The sequence below is a fragment of the Antedon mediterranea genome, chromosome 8, assembly GCF_964355755.1.
Source record: "Antedon mediterranea chromosome 8, ecAntMedi1.1, whole genome shotgun sequence".
NCBI classification, from domain to species: Eukaryota; Metazoa; Echinodermata; class Crinoidea; order Comatulida; family Antedonidae; genus Antedon; species Antedon mediterranea.
The window spans coordinates 8,242,809-8,264,521 of record NC_092677.1 but is presented as its reverse complement, the minus strand read 5'-3'; the positions used below and the strand labels follow the sequence as shown (position 1 = coordinate 8,264,521).

Here is a 21,713-nt window from a genome sequence, read left to right as displayed (position 1 = left end):
CTAAATGAACTAAAAATAAAAAGGTTTCTTTTTTGTGAAATAAAATAAATTTTGAATGTAAAATATTATTTAAATGTATTTCCAAAATGTATTTCTAGATAAAATTACGAGTGTGAACGATTACATTTTATTTTAAACATTTTATTAATCGAATTGCCTACTGGGTAATAAAAAAAACATGGCGACAACGTTGGAAAAATTTCGCGATCGAGAAAGATCGAAAAAAGAAGTCCTAATTACCAGTTCTTCGAATAGGTTTGTTATGTATATGTCGCTTATATTGACTGAAGTTTACTATACATTACATTAATTAAACAATTGCAAAATATGAATAGGCCTGCCCTAGGATTCAGATTCTTGCCCGGCTGGCTGTGCCTACCTAGCTAACCTAGCTAACTAGGCCTAGCTTTAGCTAGAGTAAGGTTTCGATCCAACTCGGCCCTAAACCGTCTCGGCCAAAGTCAAGTCGGCCCCACGTCAAGTCGGCCCCAAGTCAACTCGGCCCCACGTCACCTCGGCCCCACATCAACTCGGGCGGCCCCACGTCAACTCGGGCGGCCCCACGTCAACTCGGGCGGCCCCACGTCAACTCGGCCTCAAGTCAACTCTGCCTCACGTCAACTTGGCCAAAAACTAATCCGTCAACTCGGCCTCTAAAAACTATGAAACGCAAAAAGTGCTAATATAGTACAGTCGACTCCGCCTAAGTCGAATTCGCGTAAGTCGAAAAATCGCGAAAGTCGAATTTTTAGGAAAGTCCCAATTCTTTCCTATACATTACTGTGTAATTTTTATTTCTAAGTCGAATTTTTCTAAGTCGAAATTCGTCTAAGTCGACGTCTTTTTGCGGTCCGAATACACACATTCTTTAGTGATTTATATCGTATAAGTCGAAGTCACAAATTACGCGGCAACAACGCACTAAAAAAGCCGATGAATCGTACGTAATTTGATAAACAAACAACGGAGGGGATAATGTGGGACCATATCGGTTCTCTCAAGCAGGTTCTATAGTATAGGCGGCGTCCTACAACTCGCGCTAGTGTATAGTTTATGAGTTGTTTCAGAGTTGAGAACTTGAGCGGCGTTTTGTGGGTACCTATTTTGTGCTAGACAGATGGCAATAAATAATGGATACCGATTTTGAATAAGAACCAAAATGTATTTATTATACATTTTTGTATTGTTTCGGAAAAATACAGTTTATCATTGCCGATAAAGAGGCTTAGCATGTATTAGGCCTAGCTAGCTAGCTAAGCAAACTCAATTCAAGAAGTCTCATCGCGTGGGCCGCGATCGCGACAGGACAGGGTCCACTCTAGGCCTAGTAGCCATAGCGCGGCTAGTGAGTGAGCCTAGGCCTAGCATTTTTTTGGCAAATCTGTAAGTCGAAGTTCGCGTAACTCGAATTTTTATACCGGTCCCATTAGATTCGACTTAGGCGGAGTCGACTGTAGTTAATATTATAATGGCAGGATATAGTACGGTTATGCCTACATAATAGACGAAATACAACGGAAAATTCAATATAAATGATTATATAATAATTAATATTAATTGATAGGTAGTATTTATTTATATTGTTTGAAATAAACAAATATTTCTTCACTTTTTTTATACAGGAATAACTGTCGAAGAAGACATTTAAAAAAATAATATTTCAACAATATACTTCGGTCTACAACTGTATATACATCAATATAAAAAGAATAAAATGACATTAAAATCAAAACAAATCAAAAGGCAAGAAAACAAATTGCATAAGCATTATGAGTATAGGTTACATGCACACACACCCCAGACATGAATGTGCATTATTTTCAAATAGGCCTTACGGTTTTTTTGTATGACATTTTTATTTTCATTTCGTTTCTACTTCATAATTATTCATAATTAATACAGTACACCATGGGAAGAGAGAAATTTGCTTCCATAACAGTCCATAGGGATGTGATTGTGATTTTATTGTATTTAATTATGGATTCATGGAATTTGTCATGGTGTGTGTTGTTATACTATCATCGGGAATCTTGTGTCCCGTTTTGTAATATCATCTTTAATTAAACTAAAAAGAACTAGATTTAATTCGTCACTATGACGAATTATAGGTTATATGCATTGATTTAAATAAAGATAATTGATTTTTAAAAGATGTATTGATTGATTGATTTTCTCAGAATCTTTAATTATTTATAATATATGATAGGACCTTGCTAACGCGAACACCATAGCCGGTATCACAATCCGATCAAAGATCCATATGCGTATAATGTCATAAACCACATTTGTTGTTACATAATAATAAAGACATAAGTTAATTTTTATCTAGATTTCATTATAAATCATGTGTATAATCTATACACTAAGAAATAAATTAGAACAAACAATACGGATAATAAAAAAAAAATCTTATTTCGTTTCCCAAGGTGAGACTCGATCTCGGTACCTTGAATGCCATAGACACGAGCACAGACCACCGAGCCGTACACAACTGACTAAAAGTTGTAGAAAAATTCCTCCGTGTATTTACTATGCAGTAACCACTTTGATGCAAATAGATTATTACATACCGAAATGAATTATAATTTTTTACTATGATGACATCTTTAAAATGTATACAAATGATGCACTGTCAAACTACATACTTTTAACTTTAATATATGAATTTTTGAAGGAAGAAAGTTAATGTTAAGTTTGTTATTTTGGCCTAAGAAAATGTCATAATTTGTTTGACAATGATTGTCGAAATTATTTTTTTTAAATTTAATATGCAATTAATAATGACTTAATCAACTTTTGTTCTCTTTATTTGATAATAAATCATACATATGATACATACACTTCAAGAAAATGAAATAAAAAATAGGTGTTCCCCTGCATTCTGACGATATATATTAATTTTAAAATTTAGCATATTTTCACCATTTTGTTAACTTATACGTGCGTAGCCAGTCACTTTTGACGTGCTCGTATAACGCAATTTCGAGTTGAAACCTGAATCAAATATGATGATATTATTAAAGAAAGATTGTAAAACAGAAATCGGGCAAAAAGAGTGCGCATTAACGTTTAACGCGCAGTGCGCGTGCAAAAATCTGCGCACTCATGGCAATTTTTTAAACGCTTAAAATTGCCTGAAACGTACCCTAATTTCATCGAAAATAAATTTTGACAATTTTGAACATTTTAAGCGCGCGTACGCAAGCGTTATATGCGCTACGCACGTAATTTTATTGCCATATGATGAAATATGACCTGAAATTTATGAGTACCAAATTTTGTTTAATTGTGATTCATGCTTGTGAAGATATGATTACAAACGTGATTTCGTAAAATCGTGCGTAGACCGCGTAATTTTTGATTACGCATCGTGAAAATATAACCACATCGATTCCTGGCCATGAGGAATATACTCTGAAAACTTGACTTAGCTAGATTAAACTGATGCCAAGATAATGCACGGACAAAATAGTGCTAAGGAAAGAATAAATAAATAAATAAATAAATAAAGATTTTGACAGAATCAAGAGGTTATATGCATATCATGCATATAACCTAATAATTTCTTCCTCATTATCATCCGATGATCATCCAGAAACGGCTGCTATTTTAACGTCACGTCACAAAACGGAACAGGTGTGAATGTTTAAAACGGAACAGGTGTACGGGCGCACGTCACGTTGAAAAAACGACGCCGTCCGCGAAACGGAACAGGTACAGACGGTGGGAATGCCCCTTTAGGTGATCAATTTTATTGAACAATACAGGGCGCGGTGGGTGTTAAAAAACAGATGAGAATGCAAAGGCAATATTATGTTGTTTAGGAATTCCGTTGTTTTGGACTCAAATAATATGTTTTAGTTTTTGCTTGACAAAATAAAAATACGCCATTTTTTCATGATGATTTCTTCAGTGTGTTTTAGATTAGTTTTTATGCTTGACAAAATAAAAATACACCATTTATTCATGATGATTTCTTCAGTGTGTTTTAGATTAATTTCCCATAAATGTATTCATTGGATTCTCCATTATAATCAAATCACAAAAGTAATAAAAACAATTTGAATAGCGCACAATTGCAATAGAAATTTAACATGACAGAACATTCCGAATTTGTTTCCATAATCTCTTCGGTAGTTTGATTGACATCGTCAATAAATGGGTGAAAAGATTTTGTTACTGTAATATACCATTTTAATGTCACATATACAGTAGTTATTCACTTTGACCGTGACATATTGCTAATAATTTGAGAGAGAATATATACAAAAAAAACACCATTTTTATTTTACTGTATTAATCTAATAATATCTATATAATATATACACCTAGGCCTTCTAAGAATATTTGCGATTATTTCTGGGAACATCCTCAAAATAGATCTAACAAACACATTACTGAGGGTTCTTACTGAGACAAACCAACCAACAATATAAATAAAAATTACCTATCAATTAAACGAAAAACGATCAGCCAGTGTGTTATAATTCACATTGAAATTTCCGTTTTATTTCATCTATTATGTAGGCCTAACCGTAATATATCCTGCCATTGTAATAAATGAACTACTATATTAGCACTTTTTGCGTTCCATACTTTTTAAAGGCCGAGTTGACGGATTAGTTTTTGGCCGAGTTGACTTTAGACCGAGTTGACTTGAGGCCGAGTTGACGTGAGGCCGAATTGACTTGAGGCCGAGTTGACTTGAGGCCGACTTGACTTGGGGCCGACTTGACGTGGGGCCCGACTTGACTTTGGCCGAAACAGTTTAGGGCCGAGTTGACCTGCACCCAGAGAGAGGAGTAGAGGGATCCGGGTCTATGCTTAGTCTATAGTAGAGGACAAGGCCTATGCCTGACGTTTTTGGAAGATGATACTGTATATTTATTGGTACTCTGATATATTTTAATATATTTTCTTTGTGGTGTATTTTACTTTACAGTGATCCAGAATCAGAATTTGATCATAGTTCATCCAAGCATAAACGAAGCCATAAGAAAAAACACAAGCATAAACACAAACATAAGCACAAGCACAAAAGTAGCCGTAATAATGAAGGTTCTGATGAACAACATCGCAAACATCGGCATAAACACAAAAAACGTAGTAAAAAAGATGAAGAGAAAGTGCCAAAATCCAATGAAAACATTGAAATAAAAAACACTAAAAAGAACAAAGAGTCTGTAGATGATGTTGCCTTTTTGGATGAACTTGAAAGACAGAAAGAAATGTTAACTGCAGAATTGGCTGGTGATTTAGGATACAATCCAAATGATATCAATGTCAAGTCTGCTATTTCTCTGATAGCTCAAGGTTATCGTACTTCTGACGATGATGAAGAGGAAGGTCAAGTTGATGGAATGGATGAATCTGAACAATATGTGAAACAAGATGTAGAACAACCACAAAAAAGACTTGTTGATGTTTCAGTAGATAACTCTGAAGAGGAAGTAGAAGAGGTTAAAGTGTCCAAGAACTCAAAAGTACATTCCCGTAGAAGTCGCTCGCCACGCGAGAAAAAGAAAAGAAAGAGAAGCAAGTCACCGAAATCACACAAATCCAAACGTACCTCCCGTTCAGATGTAAGGTTAGAAGAAAAAGTATCATCTAAAAAAAGGAGTCGTTCTAAAGACAGACTGAGGGAGTATGAATCATCAAAAAGGGATAAAGAAAGTCGTAGAAAGTCCTCTCCCAGACGACATGAATCACCAGTAAGTAGGATATCTAAAAGAGAAAAGAAATCTCCAGATATACGAAGGCAGTCCCCTGATCGAAGAAAACCTTCCCCAGATAGAAGGAGGCCCTCACTAGATAGAAAGCGATCACCAAGTAGAAAAGGTACATCACAGGATGGAAAACACTCATCACAGGATAGAAAACGGTCATCGCCTACTTATGGAGATTATAGACGGTCACCGGATATTAAAAGAGAATCGCCAATGAAAAGGGAATCGCCTATGAAAAGGGAATCGATTGACAGAAATAGAGCATCTTTGGATCGAAAGCCTTCAAGGACAAGAGAGGATGAGGTACGACGTACAAGGTCACCAGGCAGAACAGCAAGGCGCAGTCAATCTCCACTCTTTCTAGGAAGAAGAAGAAGTAAATCACCAAATTTTAGGTCAGTAAGGCAAATAAAAAAAATGTATGAATATGGTACATTGCTAACAAAATATCTGTAAAGCTTTCGATTTTAAATATTACCATTTTAAAGATATATTGTCCCCTTTGTCCCACTATTTTGTAGAATATGCTATTTTAATATCACAAAATAGTTACAGTTTTCACTGACTAAAAGTTGAATTGCATTTACCTTGGTTTACACAGAAAATCTGATTTTATAAGAGGAAGAACACCTCCAAGAAGATATTCTCCAATGCGATTAGACCGTAATCGTCGTCGATCACCATATCGGAGAAGATATGGCAGATCAGATGACAGAAGAGATCGAAGAAGGCGCAGTAGATCTCCTAAAGAAGATAAGTTCAAAGGAAGTTTATCTGAAGGACAAACATTACAGAAAAATGCTTCATCTGAAGAAGAGTGAGTTTGTGTTTTTGCTTATTTCTATTTTTTTAAAGCCCCATTACCTACAATTGTTAATGTTTTGTAAGAATAATGCATATATATTACTTTAAAACATTAAACCAGGTCATTCCTTGTCTTAAATGTATGTTTTAATTTATGATAAAAAGAGAAACAATGCACTAAGTAAGTAGCGCGCATCGAATGTCCTCTTGTGGACAGTCTTTAGGCCTAGCTAGGCTTAATTTTGTAGGACTAGCTGGTAAACAGCAGTAATGTATCAAACTAAAATGATATCTCCAAAACGTAGGGAATGGAAATTTAAGGTTAAGATTTATCAGACCTAGGTACATTGTTTTAAGCAGTTTAACCAGTTAAGTTTATTAAATATTATGCCATTAAAAAAACACAGATGTACTATGAACTATGACATTTTAGTTTCTTCAATTGTAAGGTATGGTATTCTTTCTGGACAATTAACTAAACCATTCTTTAATTTCATTTAGAATTGAAGATATTGATCTTGAAGAAATGGAAGATGAAGAAACATTGATTGAGAAGAGACGACTTCAAAGGCAACAGCTTCTACAGGTAACATCTAAAGTCCATTTAAACTGTCTGCATTGCCAAGATATAGATTTAATAGATACGTTTAAGAACACAGGTGCAAGGCACTTGATTCTACACATAGTTCGGGTTGTAGAAAAATCTGGCTTGTTTACGCTTTAAAAAGAACTATTATTGAGAGATTAGGATCTGTCCTTGTACCTTTGATCCCTTGTTGTTGTTCATTGTGAATGGTTAATAAACCCTACCAGTCTAATCACTTTGTTATGGAAGCCACAATGGAGGAATAAGTAACTTGTGTTTGTATTCTGTAGAAAATTAGCGGAGTAAGTGCAGAAGTCAGTGCTGCTGGTAGTGCAGCAACCAGTGTTGATGGAAGTGAAGTAACGAGTATCGATGGAAGTGAAGCTGAGAGTGATGTCAATTCAACTTCCAGATCAAGATCCTCCACACCTGATAGCAAAGTTCAAAGTCGTGCAGTGTCGTCCAGTAGTGACACTGATGACAGTGACTCTTCTTCAGAAGAAGAAGAAAACAAAGGAGAGGGGAGTGACGAAAACGATGAACTTGATTTTGAGATTTCTATTAACCAAAAACGAAGCAATATTGTAATAGAAGAAACTGCAGCTGACGGTAAGTATTGCAGGTGAAATCTTCAACTGGTAACATTAAATTGCTTAGACATCTCTGCTATTTTCTCTATTTTTTCAGGGGGACAATACATCTTTTATTAATGTATTTTTTGCATTTTCTAATATATTTTTGTCAATTATTGTTTGTTGGGGACATGAATTGTATAACATATTAAATAAACATTTATAAACACTATTAATTCTAAGAGCATTATCATTGAAAAATCAAAATATCTATTTTCTATTGAACACCAAATTTTAAAATGCCTCCAATGAAAAATCGTAACATTTTTTTTCTATATTTCTCATCTAGGTGAAGAGAAATCTAAGCCAAATGGCTTTGATATGTTTAGTGACATGGATATGTTCAGTGATAAGTTTAATGTGAGTATTCTCTCTACTTGCAATTAAAAAAAAATAAAGGATGCTATACAATTTCACATAAATATGTAATGGTTAATTTAAAAGAAAAAAACATCTTGCGCAGCATATTTTTGGTAGGACCAGAGACTGTATTTGAGAGCTTAATTAGGATATTTACCTTTTTCAACTCAATTTTAACATAATTATATTTGAAAAAAACTTTCAGAGTCCAACAGTCATTGAAGGTATTGGTCAAAATCTTCAGGAGAATCCCAACCTGACTGATAATTGGGATGATGCTGAAGGCTACTATCGTAAGTTGGCTGTGTTTTTGTATGTACTATACATTATTAAAACAATATACAAAGTATTATGTATAAATAATTATTTCTTTTGTCAAATTTGCCCTTACTCTGTTGTTAATTCTCTATGGGAAACCTCTTCTTTTGTCCTAAACCTAACTCTTTGAATATGATTCTCTCTGCAGAAAGAACTATGCACATAATATTCAAATTTCCATTGCCCTAACTTTGTTGTTAATTCCTCCATAGAAACCCTCTTCTTTTGTTCAAAAACTCTTTGACTATGATTCAAGAACTTAAATTTTAAATTTCCATTACAGGTGTCCGTATTGGTGAAACTCTGGATAAGCGATATCAAGTATATGGTTACACAGGCCAGGGTGTGTTCAGTAATGTGGTTAGGGCACGTGATGTTCCACGAGGACAAATGGAAGTTGCCATCAAAATCATTCGTAATAATGAATTAATGTAAGTGTAGTTACTTGGATGTTAATCTATTCTGTTTGAAAACATTTTAGTTTGTGCATTCTCCGTATTTCAGTAATCCTAAAATAAGAGAGACCCAGTGATCTAAATATAGATACATGTATCTCGGCTGTTTAAAAAAATTTTTTTTACAGATTTTATCATCGCTGAGTTGATCAATGAGTTGATAATTAAAAAATAAAATAAACATTTTTTTTCAGGCACAAGACAGGCCTGAAAGAGCTTGAATATCTGAAGAGATTAAATGATACTGACAGAGAAGATAAATATCATTGTTTACGATTATTTAGACATTTCTTTCATAAAAACCATCTTTGCCTTGTTTTTGAGTCCTTAAGGTAAGAAAACATAGATTCTCCAATTACAAATCACTTTGGCACAAGTTTCTCTTAGCTATGATTGAATGATCAATAACTATGGATTTGTTATATAGTATGTGTTCATCAATTTCACTGAGATTTGGTGTTAAAGGCCAGGTGCGGGCAAAAAATTTCTATTGATCATACATTCCAATAATTATCGATCTATAGTTTCCCCTATGTTTCATAATTTTTGCGATTTTATTTGTGTTACACGAGCTTGTTGAAAATAAGCACTTTCTTATCAGTGGGGGGATAGTTCAAATTATACAGTAAAATCTCTATTCTTTTGTACACAAATTTTGTAAATAGAGAGGCATTTTGAAAAGCTATGAAAAATAAACGGTGTGGTAAAAAATGTTATCAGATGACTAAATATAGGTAATATAACTTGAATTTTACATTCCTGGTATTTTTAATCAACTTCAGATTTTTATATTCATGCTATAGCAAAAATTATCCACCGTATATCCACCATCTTTTTTCACCTTCTAGGGAGTCACCAGACATGTTATTACATTAGGTTAAACTACCTAACTACTGAAAAAAAGTCTTCCTGGTTTTTATGGCAGAAGTTTGCAAAATTTTGTATTTGGCCATATTAAGGGAAATTCATGTTTTTTCGTATTGATTTCTGTTACTAATATTTGATTTATGTACAATTAACCAGATATTGTATTTAAAATTCATGCCTGTACCTGAGCTTTAAAAGATATCATCAATGCGAGGTATACTTGTATTATTTCTGAAGTTACACTAAATTAATATGCTTTGAGTTGAGTTCCACCAAAGTAGAATGTCTAGAAGTGAATTTTTCTAGACGGGTTTTTCTGACATTCCGTAACAATATCATTTACTTACTTTACTAAATTTTACTTGAATTGTTTTGAATTTTAAAATTAATTTGCTGTACTATCATTACAGTTTGAATCTACGTGAAATATTGAAGCGATATGGTCAAGGTGTAGGCTTGCATGTAAAGGCTGTGCGATCCTACACACAACAGCTTCTTCTTGCTCTCAAACTTCTGAAAAAGTGTAATATATTACATGCTGACATCAAACCAGATAATATATTGGTAAGTTTGGTAATTGACCTGAAATAAACAACATCAATATTTCCCACTACAGTAGTGTGTGTGTGTGTAGTGTGGGACACCTTCAGGACCAAACAAATTGTCCTTATGGATGTTTCCCCTGAATAGTAGTTGACTGGGATGTATCCTTTTACTGTAATTGGGTTGTCTTAAATGCATTAACCAGTAATATTTATTTATTATTTTTTTAATTAATCTATACATAGAATTATTTTTTAAGTAAAATTCCTCAAAAGGAAATAAATTGAGAATGTATTGATGTTTTGTATCGCAGAACTGTTTTTGTACACAAATTATGAAGAGTTTCTCTGAATTTCCATGGGAGAAATAAATTAATTTGTTTCTATGTATGAGAGATTTGGTTATCTTTAGAATGTGACCTAATGTTATGCTTTGTTAACTGTTTGAATTATTCTTTTTAATAGGTAAATGACTCTAAATCCGTATTAAAGTTGTGTGATTTTGGTTCCGCTTCTCATGTTGCTGAGGCAGATATTACTCCATATTTGGTCAGTAGGTTTTATAGAGCTCCAGAAATAAGTAAGTACACATTTTTTATTGTAAAACCATAGAGATATTATAGTGACATAATATCTCTATGGTATAACTAATGCTGTATTAACACAATATGAGCTATGCTGTTTGCATTTCAGTAATATTATATGAAGCACTGAAAGAGGCGATCTTAGTTCTAGGAAAGTGTCAATTAATTTATCACACTTTGTGTTACACTATATCTCTGTCTATCATTCTCTTTATAGTGTTGTAGGTAGGTAACTCTTTCTTCAATTTTGTGAAGCCTTGTTATCTTCTTAAATGTACATTAGTTTACCTATGTGTGCTTCTGGGTTACCTATATCTGTGTATCTGTGTAATTGTGTAAACTAGCTTATAGGCTAGTAATTGTCCATAACTGGTTACTTTGTATAATCTGGCCTAGAACATCAGCACTAAAGGATACACTTTTAACTACAAGAATATGTTTAACTTACATGATCTATGGAATGTATTCTAACAAAATAATGTTGACATGTGTTACAGTATGCAAACCTAATAGCCAATATTAGTGTTGCATTGATTTTAACACAAATATTATTCCCCTGCAGTAATCGGTATGAGGTATGATTATGGCATTGATCTCTGGAGTTTAGCCTGCACCATCTATGAAATGTACACTGGTAAAATAATGTTTCCGGGGAAAAGCAACAATCACATGTTGAAATTGTTCATGGACATTAAGGGAAAGATGCCAAACAAGATCATACGTAAAGGATTTTTGAAAGACAGCCATTTTGATAGCAACTGTAACTTTAAGTTTATTGAGATTGACAAAATTACAGAGAGGGTAAGTGGTGTAGCTTCTAATTTTTCATAAGAAGGTTTCATTAACCAGAGAACATCTCAATCTTGCAATATAAAAATGTGCATGCATATTATTCAATATAACATGTAAAAGTTGCATTTAGAATGTCAAATCATGTTGTTGATTCCTGTCTGTCATCTGATCAAAATAAGTTAATGGTAAACCCTTCGATAGAAACACAATGCCACTTATATAATAAGGTTTGGGTCATCTTATTGCAAACATTCTAGTGAATTTACTACATATAATTTAATTAGTTTCAATGTAAAGTTTAATAATAAAGCTTACTAAATAATTGCATGTAAAGTGTAAAGAGGAAACAAAATGTAGTTACTGCAATAACTGCAGTATAATAATTCTCAATTCCCATTTTTCAATTTCAGAATTTCAGATAAGCAAATGTGCATTAGATTTTGTTTTCTTAGATAACTTACATGGCAAGAAGCAGTGATTCTACAGTCTTCCCTTATACTGTTCCTGAATACATTCAATTTTTATCTCCTTTTTCTAGGAAAAGGTAACTGTCATGACAACTAGTAATCCAACCAAAGATCTAATGGCAGATTTGATTGGATACCAACGTCTACCGGAAATACAACTACGAAAAGTCATCCAACTAAAAGAGCTTTTAGATAAGAGTCTTATGCTGGATCCATCCAAGCGTATCTCATTAAGTGATGCTCTGCGACATCCATTCCTTCAAGAGAAGATTTGAAAGTAAATATTTTTGTATGAGAACTTTCCTCACTTAGTTGAGACTACCTCCCGTTTCATACACTTGTTTATAATAATATATCGGTTTCAAAGATAAGCACATTTAGTATGAAAAGGATGTTGTGCTGTACTTGTATTCCGTAATAATTTGTTGATGCGTAAACAATTTATTAATTCATCTGAAATATGATTTCTTATTGTAAGTAACTGTTTTTCAATTTCACATTTCAGACTGTAATGTGCTTTTTATGACAGGTTATATTTGTTATTAAATTTGTTTTTATTTGTACCAAGAAAAGATGTTAACGAATTCTTTCAGATTTCATGTTGTAGAATTACAGTTACACTAATTGATTTATTGTTTAAGTAATTGATATTTTAAAAGTCTTTTTTCGTAAGGTTTTTTAAAAGAACCTTTAGGTGTAATGTAATAAGTTCCTGATTCGCATAATAACGATATTTTTAACCGATTATTTTCACAAAATTCATACAGATTGTTTATGCGTTCAGATACAACATAACTCAATGTTAGACATTTATTGGTAGCACAAGACCAAACAAGAGTCAAAGCTTTTTGAAAAAGATCTTAATTAATAACATGTGACTTACTGCACATCCTAATGATCGTCCCCCTATTTAGGTCATTTTAACAGGCCTGCAAGTTTTAACAAGTGCAACATGTTGTTACATCTTGTATTGTGTGTTGTATGAATCGGGTTTTAAAAGAAGTTGAATGTAACATGGGACTGCCTGATTGGTTATTGGACTGATTATTGATCGTTGATGATAATGTTGACATTGATAATTAGATTACTGTCTCTTTAGTCATCATGAATTGGTAGAAATGTACTGTATCCATCTATCCGAGAAGTAACTTAAATATAAACATGAAGAATATATATAACTGGACATGTAAATTGATTTATAGAAGCTGTGTAAACTTGTTTTAAAAAATAGCATTCTATTGTTTATTTGACAGATTATGAGGTAAAAACTGTTAAATGTTTAAGCTGTGCCACAATGTTATTGAATACTTTAATTCTTCTGTAATTTTTACATTAAAATTTGAATAATAATTCTTTACTAAATGGATTAGTGTGGGTAGTTTGTAAATAAATCACAACTTTTGAGGAACCTGACTGCTCTTTTGTATTAGATGTATATTACTAACAGTGTTTTATTTTTTTCAGAGAGAAAGAGATACGATCTCTTGGTATAGACTGGAAATATTCTGTTTTTACTTACTGCCTGGAATTAATTCCGTGTAATGCAAATCCACGTTAAGTTTAGTAAGTGCTGGAAACTAACGAAAAACAATACTTAGTAGTTGTTGTTATAATACAGTACAGTGAACAGACATGTTGCATTTTTAATAATAACATTAAAATAAAGCTAGTATTAATTTTCTTTATTTTACGTTTTTTCCATTTTAAAATGTGGAAAGATTTACTATTTAAACAGGTTTGTAAATGGGAGTTATTTCAATTATAGAACACATTTCTTTTCTTCTTGCAAACACAGATAATTAAAACTTACAGTACCAGATGATTGGTTTGCAATGGCATCCATATTTACTGATAAAAAAGAGCTTTCGATTTGGGATCACGTAGGAGCTATGCATTTATATGCTATTGATCATTGTTTAGACCTAGAAATAGTGTCATAAGTGTGTTGACGAAATATAGTTTTCCGACATGCGCACAATTAATTACCATGACCTTTACTTGTTCCTAGGTCGTTGGGTCATCACAAATCGAAAGCTCCATATTTCAAGATACATTTTCAATCCCTTCCCACAAACCCCTTAGCCCTTCCCACAAATCTCTTGATTGTGATTTGAATTGTATATTTATTCTTCATCTGTTCATTTTTAGCTTCAACTGTTCAGCACTAGATACATCTGCAGAATTCCACTCAACACTCTGTGTGTAACCTGTATCTGTACAATCAGGGTAATAATTATGACAATGGCAAGCAAATATTGATTTCTTTTTGATTTGCTGTTTATGATAAAAAAAAATCACAATAATCTACAATCATAAACTAACATTTAAATGTTGATTACTGTTGAGAATTTGTACTTATATGAGTTTTATTTTTTTTATTATGAATATCTACAGTTAGAAAAAGTTATCATGAATAAAAAAATTCCCTTTAAAGATATTTTTCCAAAATTGTATGCATGCTTTGTTCTCTCGTGTTTCTATTTCAAATTTAATGTAGATTCCAACCTAATACAAATTGAAATAAGTGAAAGAACAAGATTCAATAATTGAAAGCGCCAAGTGAGAATCCTAGTTTAATTTTTGGTGTAACGCTAATTAAACACTTCATGATACAGACATAATTTCTAATTAATTTTCTTCTTTTTTCCTTCGAGACAAAATCCATTTGTTGTCGGAAGCACTGACTGGTTGAGGAAAACGTCACCAAAAAACTGTACCACAATTCACGTAAACTGTTATTTACTTTTTCTATATGCTTGTATTTTTAGGAAATATGTCTAAAAACCAAAATAAAACAATATTGTTGTTATCATTAAGATATAGTTATACTTAAATGTTTATAAAATGTAGATTTGTTGAGGAAATTTAATTGTTTTAGCTGTATACTAGTAGGGTAGACAAAAATAAGTTATTGAAGTCAAAAATCAAGTTAATAATTTTGAGAGGACTGTAACACACTTCTACTACAGGTACTGTATTTCTAATTTGATTGTACAATAAATATTATATTATGTTGTCTTGATCAATGAAGCAAGGCACTAAATATTTTAAAGAATAACCAGTTGTGTTATATTTATAGAGAATGTGCAACAGTTGAATAAAGTATCTCATGATTTTCTATTTTTCAGATGTAACCAATCGGGGAAATAAATGGCAGTAATGCAGGACATCTCACAGATATGTGGGTATAAAAAGGGTATATATATAAACCGGGTCGGATTTTCATTTCTAGCGGTCAGTTGTGTAATTTAGAAGAAATGAAGACAATGAACTCGGACATCAAACAGCACATGAACAGTGACTTCAATCAGCAGACCAGCAAATTCAACATTATCATTGTAAATACATATACTATTACACAAGATTTGGTATCAGTAAGTCTCTTCTATGTTGAATTAGGGAATAGAAGGGAAGAGTGAATTCTTCCCTGGTTTTACGCAATGGCCTTGACAAGAAGTTGTATACTACCAAGTGTGAACAGCAGCTTTACAAAAATGTTACCAAAGAACCCAATGGTCTCTAACTAGACAATGGCAGTTTTACCAAGGCAATCTAACAGGACACTGCACTCGCATGGCCAATGTGGGAACTCGTAACAGTCCTTTGATCTGACTGTGACAAATACCAACAGTATCTGCATGGAATTGTGTCACAGCCACAGGTAAACCCTTTGATCTCCAAGCTCACCATCAGGCTGTTGTTGGATTGTCTTGGTTTTACTAAGTATACTACAGGTCTGCATGAATACAAAAATATGATGTTGACTTGCAGATGAAAAAAGGGACAACATTTGAAATGTCTCCGGTCGTTGCGAACTGAAAACCTTCACAATTAGTAATAATCATTTTTCACGTATTTCATCGAAAAACACCAGTTTTGTGTGATAGTCACATGACTAGGAAAATGAATTACTGATTGAAATTTCTTGTACTTATGTGATGTGCAAGAAATATTTATAAAATTACTTAAAATCGCGCAGTTTTGGTATACTTGTGGTAATACACAGTTGCCGTAATAATCAAACAAATTCAAAGAGTTCTCAAAAGCAAAATCAAAAGTGGAAATAAAAGACAATAAACAGGCAATAAATTTGTATTGTCTTTATTTATGTAGTATGGAAAAATAGTGTTGCATAATTATGTTTACGTAACATTTAAAATTGCCTGTTACACTAATAACTGAAAAAAAACTAGGTATCCATACAACTTGTTATTACATGTATGCTGTATTGTTGTTTGAATTGGATATTACTACATGTATAAAAGTAACAGTTATATTATTATCTGTATATACAGTAATTATCATGTTTAAGTCACATACATTTGTCTGTGCACAAAACTCAGCATGTAAAAAAAACCTGCTGTAGCTAATAAGAGTTGTTAATTCATATAGAGCTATTTAATTTACTTGTGTCTAGATTTTTTCTTCTGAATTAAGCCTTTAGGATTCATTTTTGCAGCACTTGTGCTAATTGGATCATCAGTTAAAGATATCCTTCGCTGTGAAAAATAACTTTTGCCAGGAATTACAGCATTTCTACCTCTATTGTTAGTTCGTTTCTTTCCAGTTGATGGCCTATTAGGCTGTTTCAAACCCAGCCTTTGCATGGCACTACGAATGTCTTCGGCCCCTGGAGTATTGCCCAATTTCATTGGCTTAGGTTTGGCACTTTGGTGTTTTGTACTGGTGAATGTTGCAAATGCTGACTTGGGTCTCCCCATTATTAGTTGATTTGAATTAATAACATTCATTTTTGATGATTTTCTACAGCTTTTGCAAGACTTTGTTAATGTCATTTCTTTTTCTTTATTTGGTTGTCGAACGTATAAATGATATCCGTATTCAGTGCAAGAACCATCGCAATAATTTTGGCGACAACGTAAGCAGGATTTCATACTGCTTTGCTTCTTTACTGGGCAGTCTCCTGCACAGAGTAACTCAATGCATGAGTCACTACAATTTTTATCAGTCTTCGTCCTTGCCAATGCACTCTTTGCTCTTTCAGTTGGCAAAGCTGCATCAGCATTCCAACCCTTTCTTTCTTGTAAACGTGATATTACTTTTGGTGGTATGCTTTCTTTGCTTTCCCACTTTTCTGTATTAAATTGAGTTCTTGCCATTTCAATCAAACGTTGAATTATACCAAATTCATTTTCATCTGGCAAATCTTTAACTGTGCGCCAATCCTTCTCTATTAGACTTAACTCAAGAAGATCCATGTGACAAAATGGCTCACTCAAAGCCTCTGGGAAGTCTTCTTGTGGATTGTAGGGTGCATTAAATCCACGATAATCAAACATCATAATGTCATCTTCATTAACTTTTTCCGGTGTCATGGTAGCTGCCCAATTTTGCTGTCTTTCAAGAATCTCCTCTTCATCATCATATTCAAACATCTTCTGGAACAATTCCTCTTCGGAAGGTTTTATTTCTTTTGGGTTATTTTGCACAATTGTGTCTATTTTAAGGTCCTCTTTTACAGGCAAGTCTGTCTCTGTAAGGTGTTTAAGCTCTACATCTATTTCACTATCAGAGTGAAAATCTGGTAAATGTTCAGACTCGCATGGTTTAGACTCTAGAGCTACAATATCGAATGGACCGGGAAACTCTTTACACCAATCCCCGACTTCTCCCTTGCTTAGAGCTCCAATTATGTTTGGTGTCAAACAATCAGCATCTGAATATTGATAGTGTCCAGTTGTAGAATGTGGGCGGTTTCCAACTTCAGTTGCTTTGCGGCGAGATAATACAGTTGTGGAATGAGGTCTCCTGTAAATTTTAACCAAGTTTTAAAATTATTTTTTAACGCTCCACTGTAATAAATATGAAAATATTACATAGTAGGCCTATGTATCATACTGTTATTATAAATCATATTTTTACTGCTAAGAATGTTGGATTAAATTGACTTAAATGACTATAAAGTACCTTTTAGTAGACTTGGTAATAGGCTTTGTTGTCAAGGCATCGTCTGGATTACACTCTGTCATTTTGTGACTTGTATGTTGAATGCTTCTTGCCAACTGACTGGGCTTAATTACAGGAACACTTTGGTCGCCAACTGTATAGTATGTCTATAAACAAAGAAGAGCATCACATACAGTATATTGTCCCCCTGAACAAAAATTGTTTTAACATTTCTTGTAGAATATGCTATTTTGATGTTCCATATAGTTATTCACTTTGAAAAAAATTGTTTAACTGAAAAAGCAAAAAAAAGATTCAATTTGGTTGCCAGACAGCCAATGGTTTTTTGTTTGGATTTAACCATTTGTTTTGTCTTTTTATAAGTGAAATCATTGGGTTTTTTCTGAGTAACTTTATAAAAATTACAAAATGGGCTGTTAAAAATCTGATTTTATTAATCTTCATTTTCATGTTTTTGGAAGACAATACGGTATACATCTTTTACCAATTTACAATGTTTATTAATCATTTGCATAGCTTATCTAGTAACAAATGCAACTAAAAATTCTCAGCTATATTCTGTTTTTTTTTCCTGTAAAAATCTTACTTTAAATCCAGAACCATTAAGATTGTTGAATCTTTGATTTGCTTGCTTTACTTGCATTGTCAGTTTTCGAAAAGCATCTTGGGTTATCCTGTACATTGATAAATCTATGACAAAAATAACAAGTATAACTAGATTATTAGCCCTACTGTACACACAAATATGTTGAATTTTGAAAATTACTTTCAGGATTACTTTTTTTCTGTGGGTAAAGTTTTTTTTTAATGAGAAATTCACTTCTCATTTTTAGAGACACTCATTTAGATGTCAAACAATTGTGTACAAAGTTTGTGGACTTAATTATGTTATTTATAACTTTATTTTATGAGGTCTAGACCTAAAAGCAACAAAGAATCATCGCAGTATGATTTTTTTGCTTGGTTGAATTGAAGTATTATAGAAAGCTTTCGATTCGCATCGATGAACAATCAAACTACTTCATGTCCGTTCATTGTGTGCATGTGTGGAGATATTAGGAAGTTCAATTGACATCTAGGTCCTCAAATTGAAAGCTCCCTATTAGTTTCTCACCATGTTTAACTGTTTTACAATCTTCCTTGTATGATATCCATGACTTCCAGTGCATTGTACTCTTAAATGATAAAGGAATCATAATGATTACAATTAATTACTTGAATGTATTCGTACTTATATTAGGTATAGGCCTATTATTCACCCAACTAACTGTTACCGTTAACTTTGGACCTAGTCAGAAGTCATGGTCAAACTTTGAGATAAATTCAAATTTAGAAAATGGGAAAATAAAGTATCCATTTTTCAGTATTAAAAATGTATTAAAGTCTCGAACATTTGTTCTTCAAATCAGGTGTTTTATAATGTAAATTTAATACTAGTAGATAATGATATTCATCCTCATTTATGTTTTTCATTCACAAGAAGAGTTAAAACTTCTGTTGTTATTGTTGTTGAATTGGTGAATCTGCAGCTTACCTCATCAAGTCCAGTATACACAGGATAATAAGATGAGGGCTGTGTATTTGTTGGTGCTACAGTCTTGTGGCGATTGTTTCTAACCTGATCATCTTTGCTTTGAAATGCCCATACCTTCAGAGGTGAATTTGTACTGCGACTTGTTATATTAGTTTTTTTGCTTCTGTATACAAATCATTTTACTATTATTTATTTCCAAATAACTTTATATGAATACAAAATATTTGAACTAGGTTAAATCAAGTTAAGTAGTTGTTAAATTGACTAATGTATACTGCTTCCACGGTTCTTTATAGTATTTCCAGGGAGGTATAGATTTTAATGTTATACCTGATATGGTAAGCTACTTCACTCTTACTATCCGTCTTTACTGTCCCACTAAAGATATTATTCCAGAAATATAATATAGTTTTTAGAAACTATATTTAATGGGTTGATCTCTACAAAGTTAGTACAATTTAGTAATCTACAGTACTTGTCCAATATAATATATAATAGCAAAATGGATTATAAATTAAAACACTTTTACCCTAACTTAACATACATTGTTTTACTAACCTTTTATTGCATGCGGGAACTCGTACCCACTTGACTACAATGTACACTAACTACTGAACTAAGTACTTACCCTCGAAAACCTATTGTTCTTGGTTTCTGCCTAAGTGGTACAGGTAAACTTTGGCAGTACACTGTTGATCGTAAACTGGTGTAAGGAATTTCCACATCAGCTCTCATTTTAAATAATTTATTATTTTCCCATATTCAATAAAAACCTATTTCCAAGTGATCTTATGAGGTTTTTACATGCTTATTTCTCTAGATAATATCTGCTCATCTAAATCAACAAGTTTCAATGTACTTGGTACTTTGATCATTCAACCGTGTCAATAGCGTCATTGGTTACCACCACTACCAATGTCATTGTGACCTTTCTTGCTTAGTACAGTACAGTACAGTATTATGCAAATTTTGACCTCATAACTAATCCAACAGCAGGTACAAACTGTCCTGGGAAAGTGGATTATCATTCAAATCCTTTTTAGTTCTCTGCATAATCAATAATGTTAATCAATATACAATCACAGCCAACTACTCTTCCAAACTGGGTTAATTGAACCATTATGAATTGTAATTGAATTGTATAAATTCATCCTCAAGTATAATCCCACCTGATAACATAGGCTAAAAAATTCAGCACAACTTTTGAAAATTAATCTCACCTCCACTAGTATACAATAAGGCATAATGTAAAAAAGAAATTAATTTTTTTATGTGCCAATAATTGACAAATTATTTACCAATTTTTATAATGCAAAAACGTATCCCAGTTTTTTTTTCTTATCGTAATACTGTAATTGTTATGCGGAATACTATAAAGCGTGCACTTACTGTCACACAAACAACAAATGAACAATCAACACATTTGGAAGGGGTGGACAGTTTTTAATCTATAGATTCTAATATTAAAAACAAATAATCTTTAATACAAGGAAAATAACTATTGATAAATGAAATCATAGTTTTTTAAGTGTTCATAGTACAGTTTATTTATCGTTTATCCCCCTTCAAAAAATGTTATTGTTTTAGTATTGTTTACACATACAAATGAGCATCATATTCATTATTCATCGGAGAATCAACAATTTGTCACAATATCCAAAAGCAAAAAAACCAACATGACTTTACTAATATAAAACAACAAATTATACTGACTCTACATGCAAATGTTCACCAATGAAGGAATGACAGTTAATACAGTACTATAACAAGTTTTTTGCAAACTGACCCCAATGAGTACCATGATAAGGTTAAATGTTAAAGTTGAGTTTTATATCACGCTCCCTACTAATAATATTTTCAAGTTATCGCAATCACAACTTTAATTTCGACTGAAAACAAAATACAAGTTCTGAAATAAGCAATTTGTTTCTGTATTCAGAAATCGGTCTTGAAACAGTAGGTTTACTGAAAATCAACTAAATCGCACATGAACATGCCATTGTTCCCAGTATATTTTATCAACCTTAATGTTGGTATGGACAGTAGACTCATTCATCAGTCACAAAATTGTACAGAATTTACTGTGATGCATTTGCTGGCAAGTTTTCTGCTAATTGA

General features: G+C 32.7%; 2 protein-coding genes across 4 annotated transcripts; one reads left to right on the top strand and one right to left on the bottom strand.

Moving 5' to 3' along the window:
* Positions 1 to 174: 174 nt before the first annotated feature.
* On the top strand, positions 175 to 16,120 carry LOC140056175 (serine/threonine-protein kinase PRP4 homolog). 3 transcript variants are annotated; one of them, XR_011846732.1, is made up of 17 exons: positions 175 to 255; positions 4,943 to 6,121; positions 6,328 to 6,543; positions 7,032 to 7,116; positions 7,407 to 7,725; positions 8,038 to 8,108; positions 8,314 to 8,401; positions 8,710 to 8,857; positions 9,076 to 9,213; positions 10,159 to 10,312; positions 10,756 to 10,870; positions 11,437 to 11,675; positions 12,205 to 12,410; positions 13,598 to 13,696; positions 14,282 to 14,359; positions 14,788 to 14,860; positions 15,262 to 16,120. XR_011846732.1 is itself a non-coding variant. In XM_072101466.1 (13 exons), the coding sequence occupies exons 1-13, from the start codon at positions 179 to 181 to the stop codon at positions 12,406 to 12,408; spliced, it is 3,033 nt and encodes a 1,010-aa protein (XP_071957567.1). In that variant the 5' UTR covers positions 175 to 178; the 3' UTR covers positions 12,409 to 13,576. The 3 variants fall into 3 exon arrangements, 1 of the variants encoding a protein (XP_071957567.1); XR_011846731.1 differs by having other exon boundaries at positions 14,282 to 14,377; XM_072101466.1 differs by lacking the exons at positions 13,598 to 13,696; positions 14,282 to 14,359; positions 14,788 to 14,860; positions 15,262 to 16,120 and having other exon boundaries at positions 12,205 to 13,576.
* Positions 16,121 to 16,307: 187 nt separating this feature from the next.
* Positions 16,308 to 21,595, bottom strand: LOC140056176 (uncharacterized). The gene is made up of 6 exons (XM_072101467.1): positions 20,224 to 21,595; positions 19,596 to 19,758; positions 19,176 to 19,236; positions 18,648 to 18,751; positions 18,062 to 18,207; positions 16,308 to 17,902 (listed from the first exon to the last, which is right to left on the bottom strand). The coding sequence occupies exons 1-6, from the start codon at positions 20,328 to 20,330 to the stop codon at positions 16,537 to 16,539; spliced, it is 1,947 nt and encodes a 648-aa protein (XP_071957568.1). The 5' UTR covers positions 20,331 to 21,595; the 3' UTR covers positions 16,308 to 16,536.
* Positions 21,596 to 21,713: the final 118 nt, after the last annotated feature.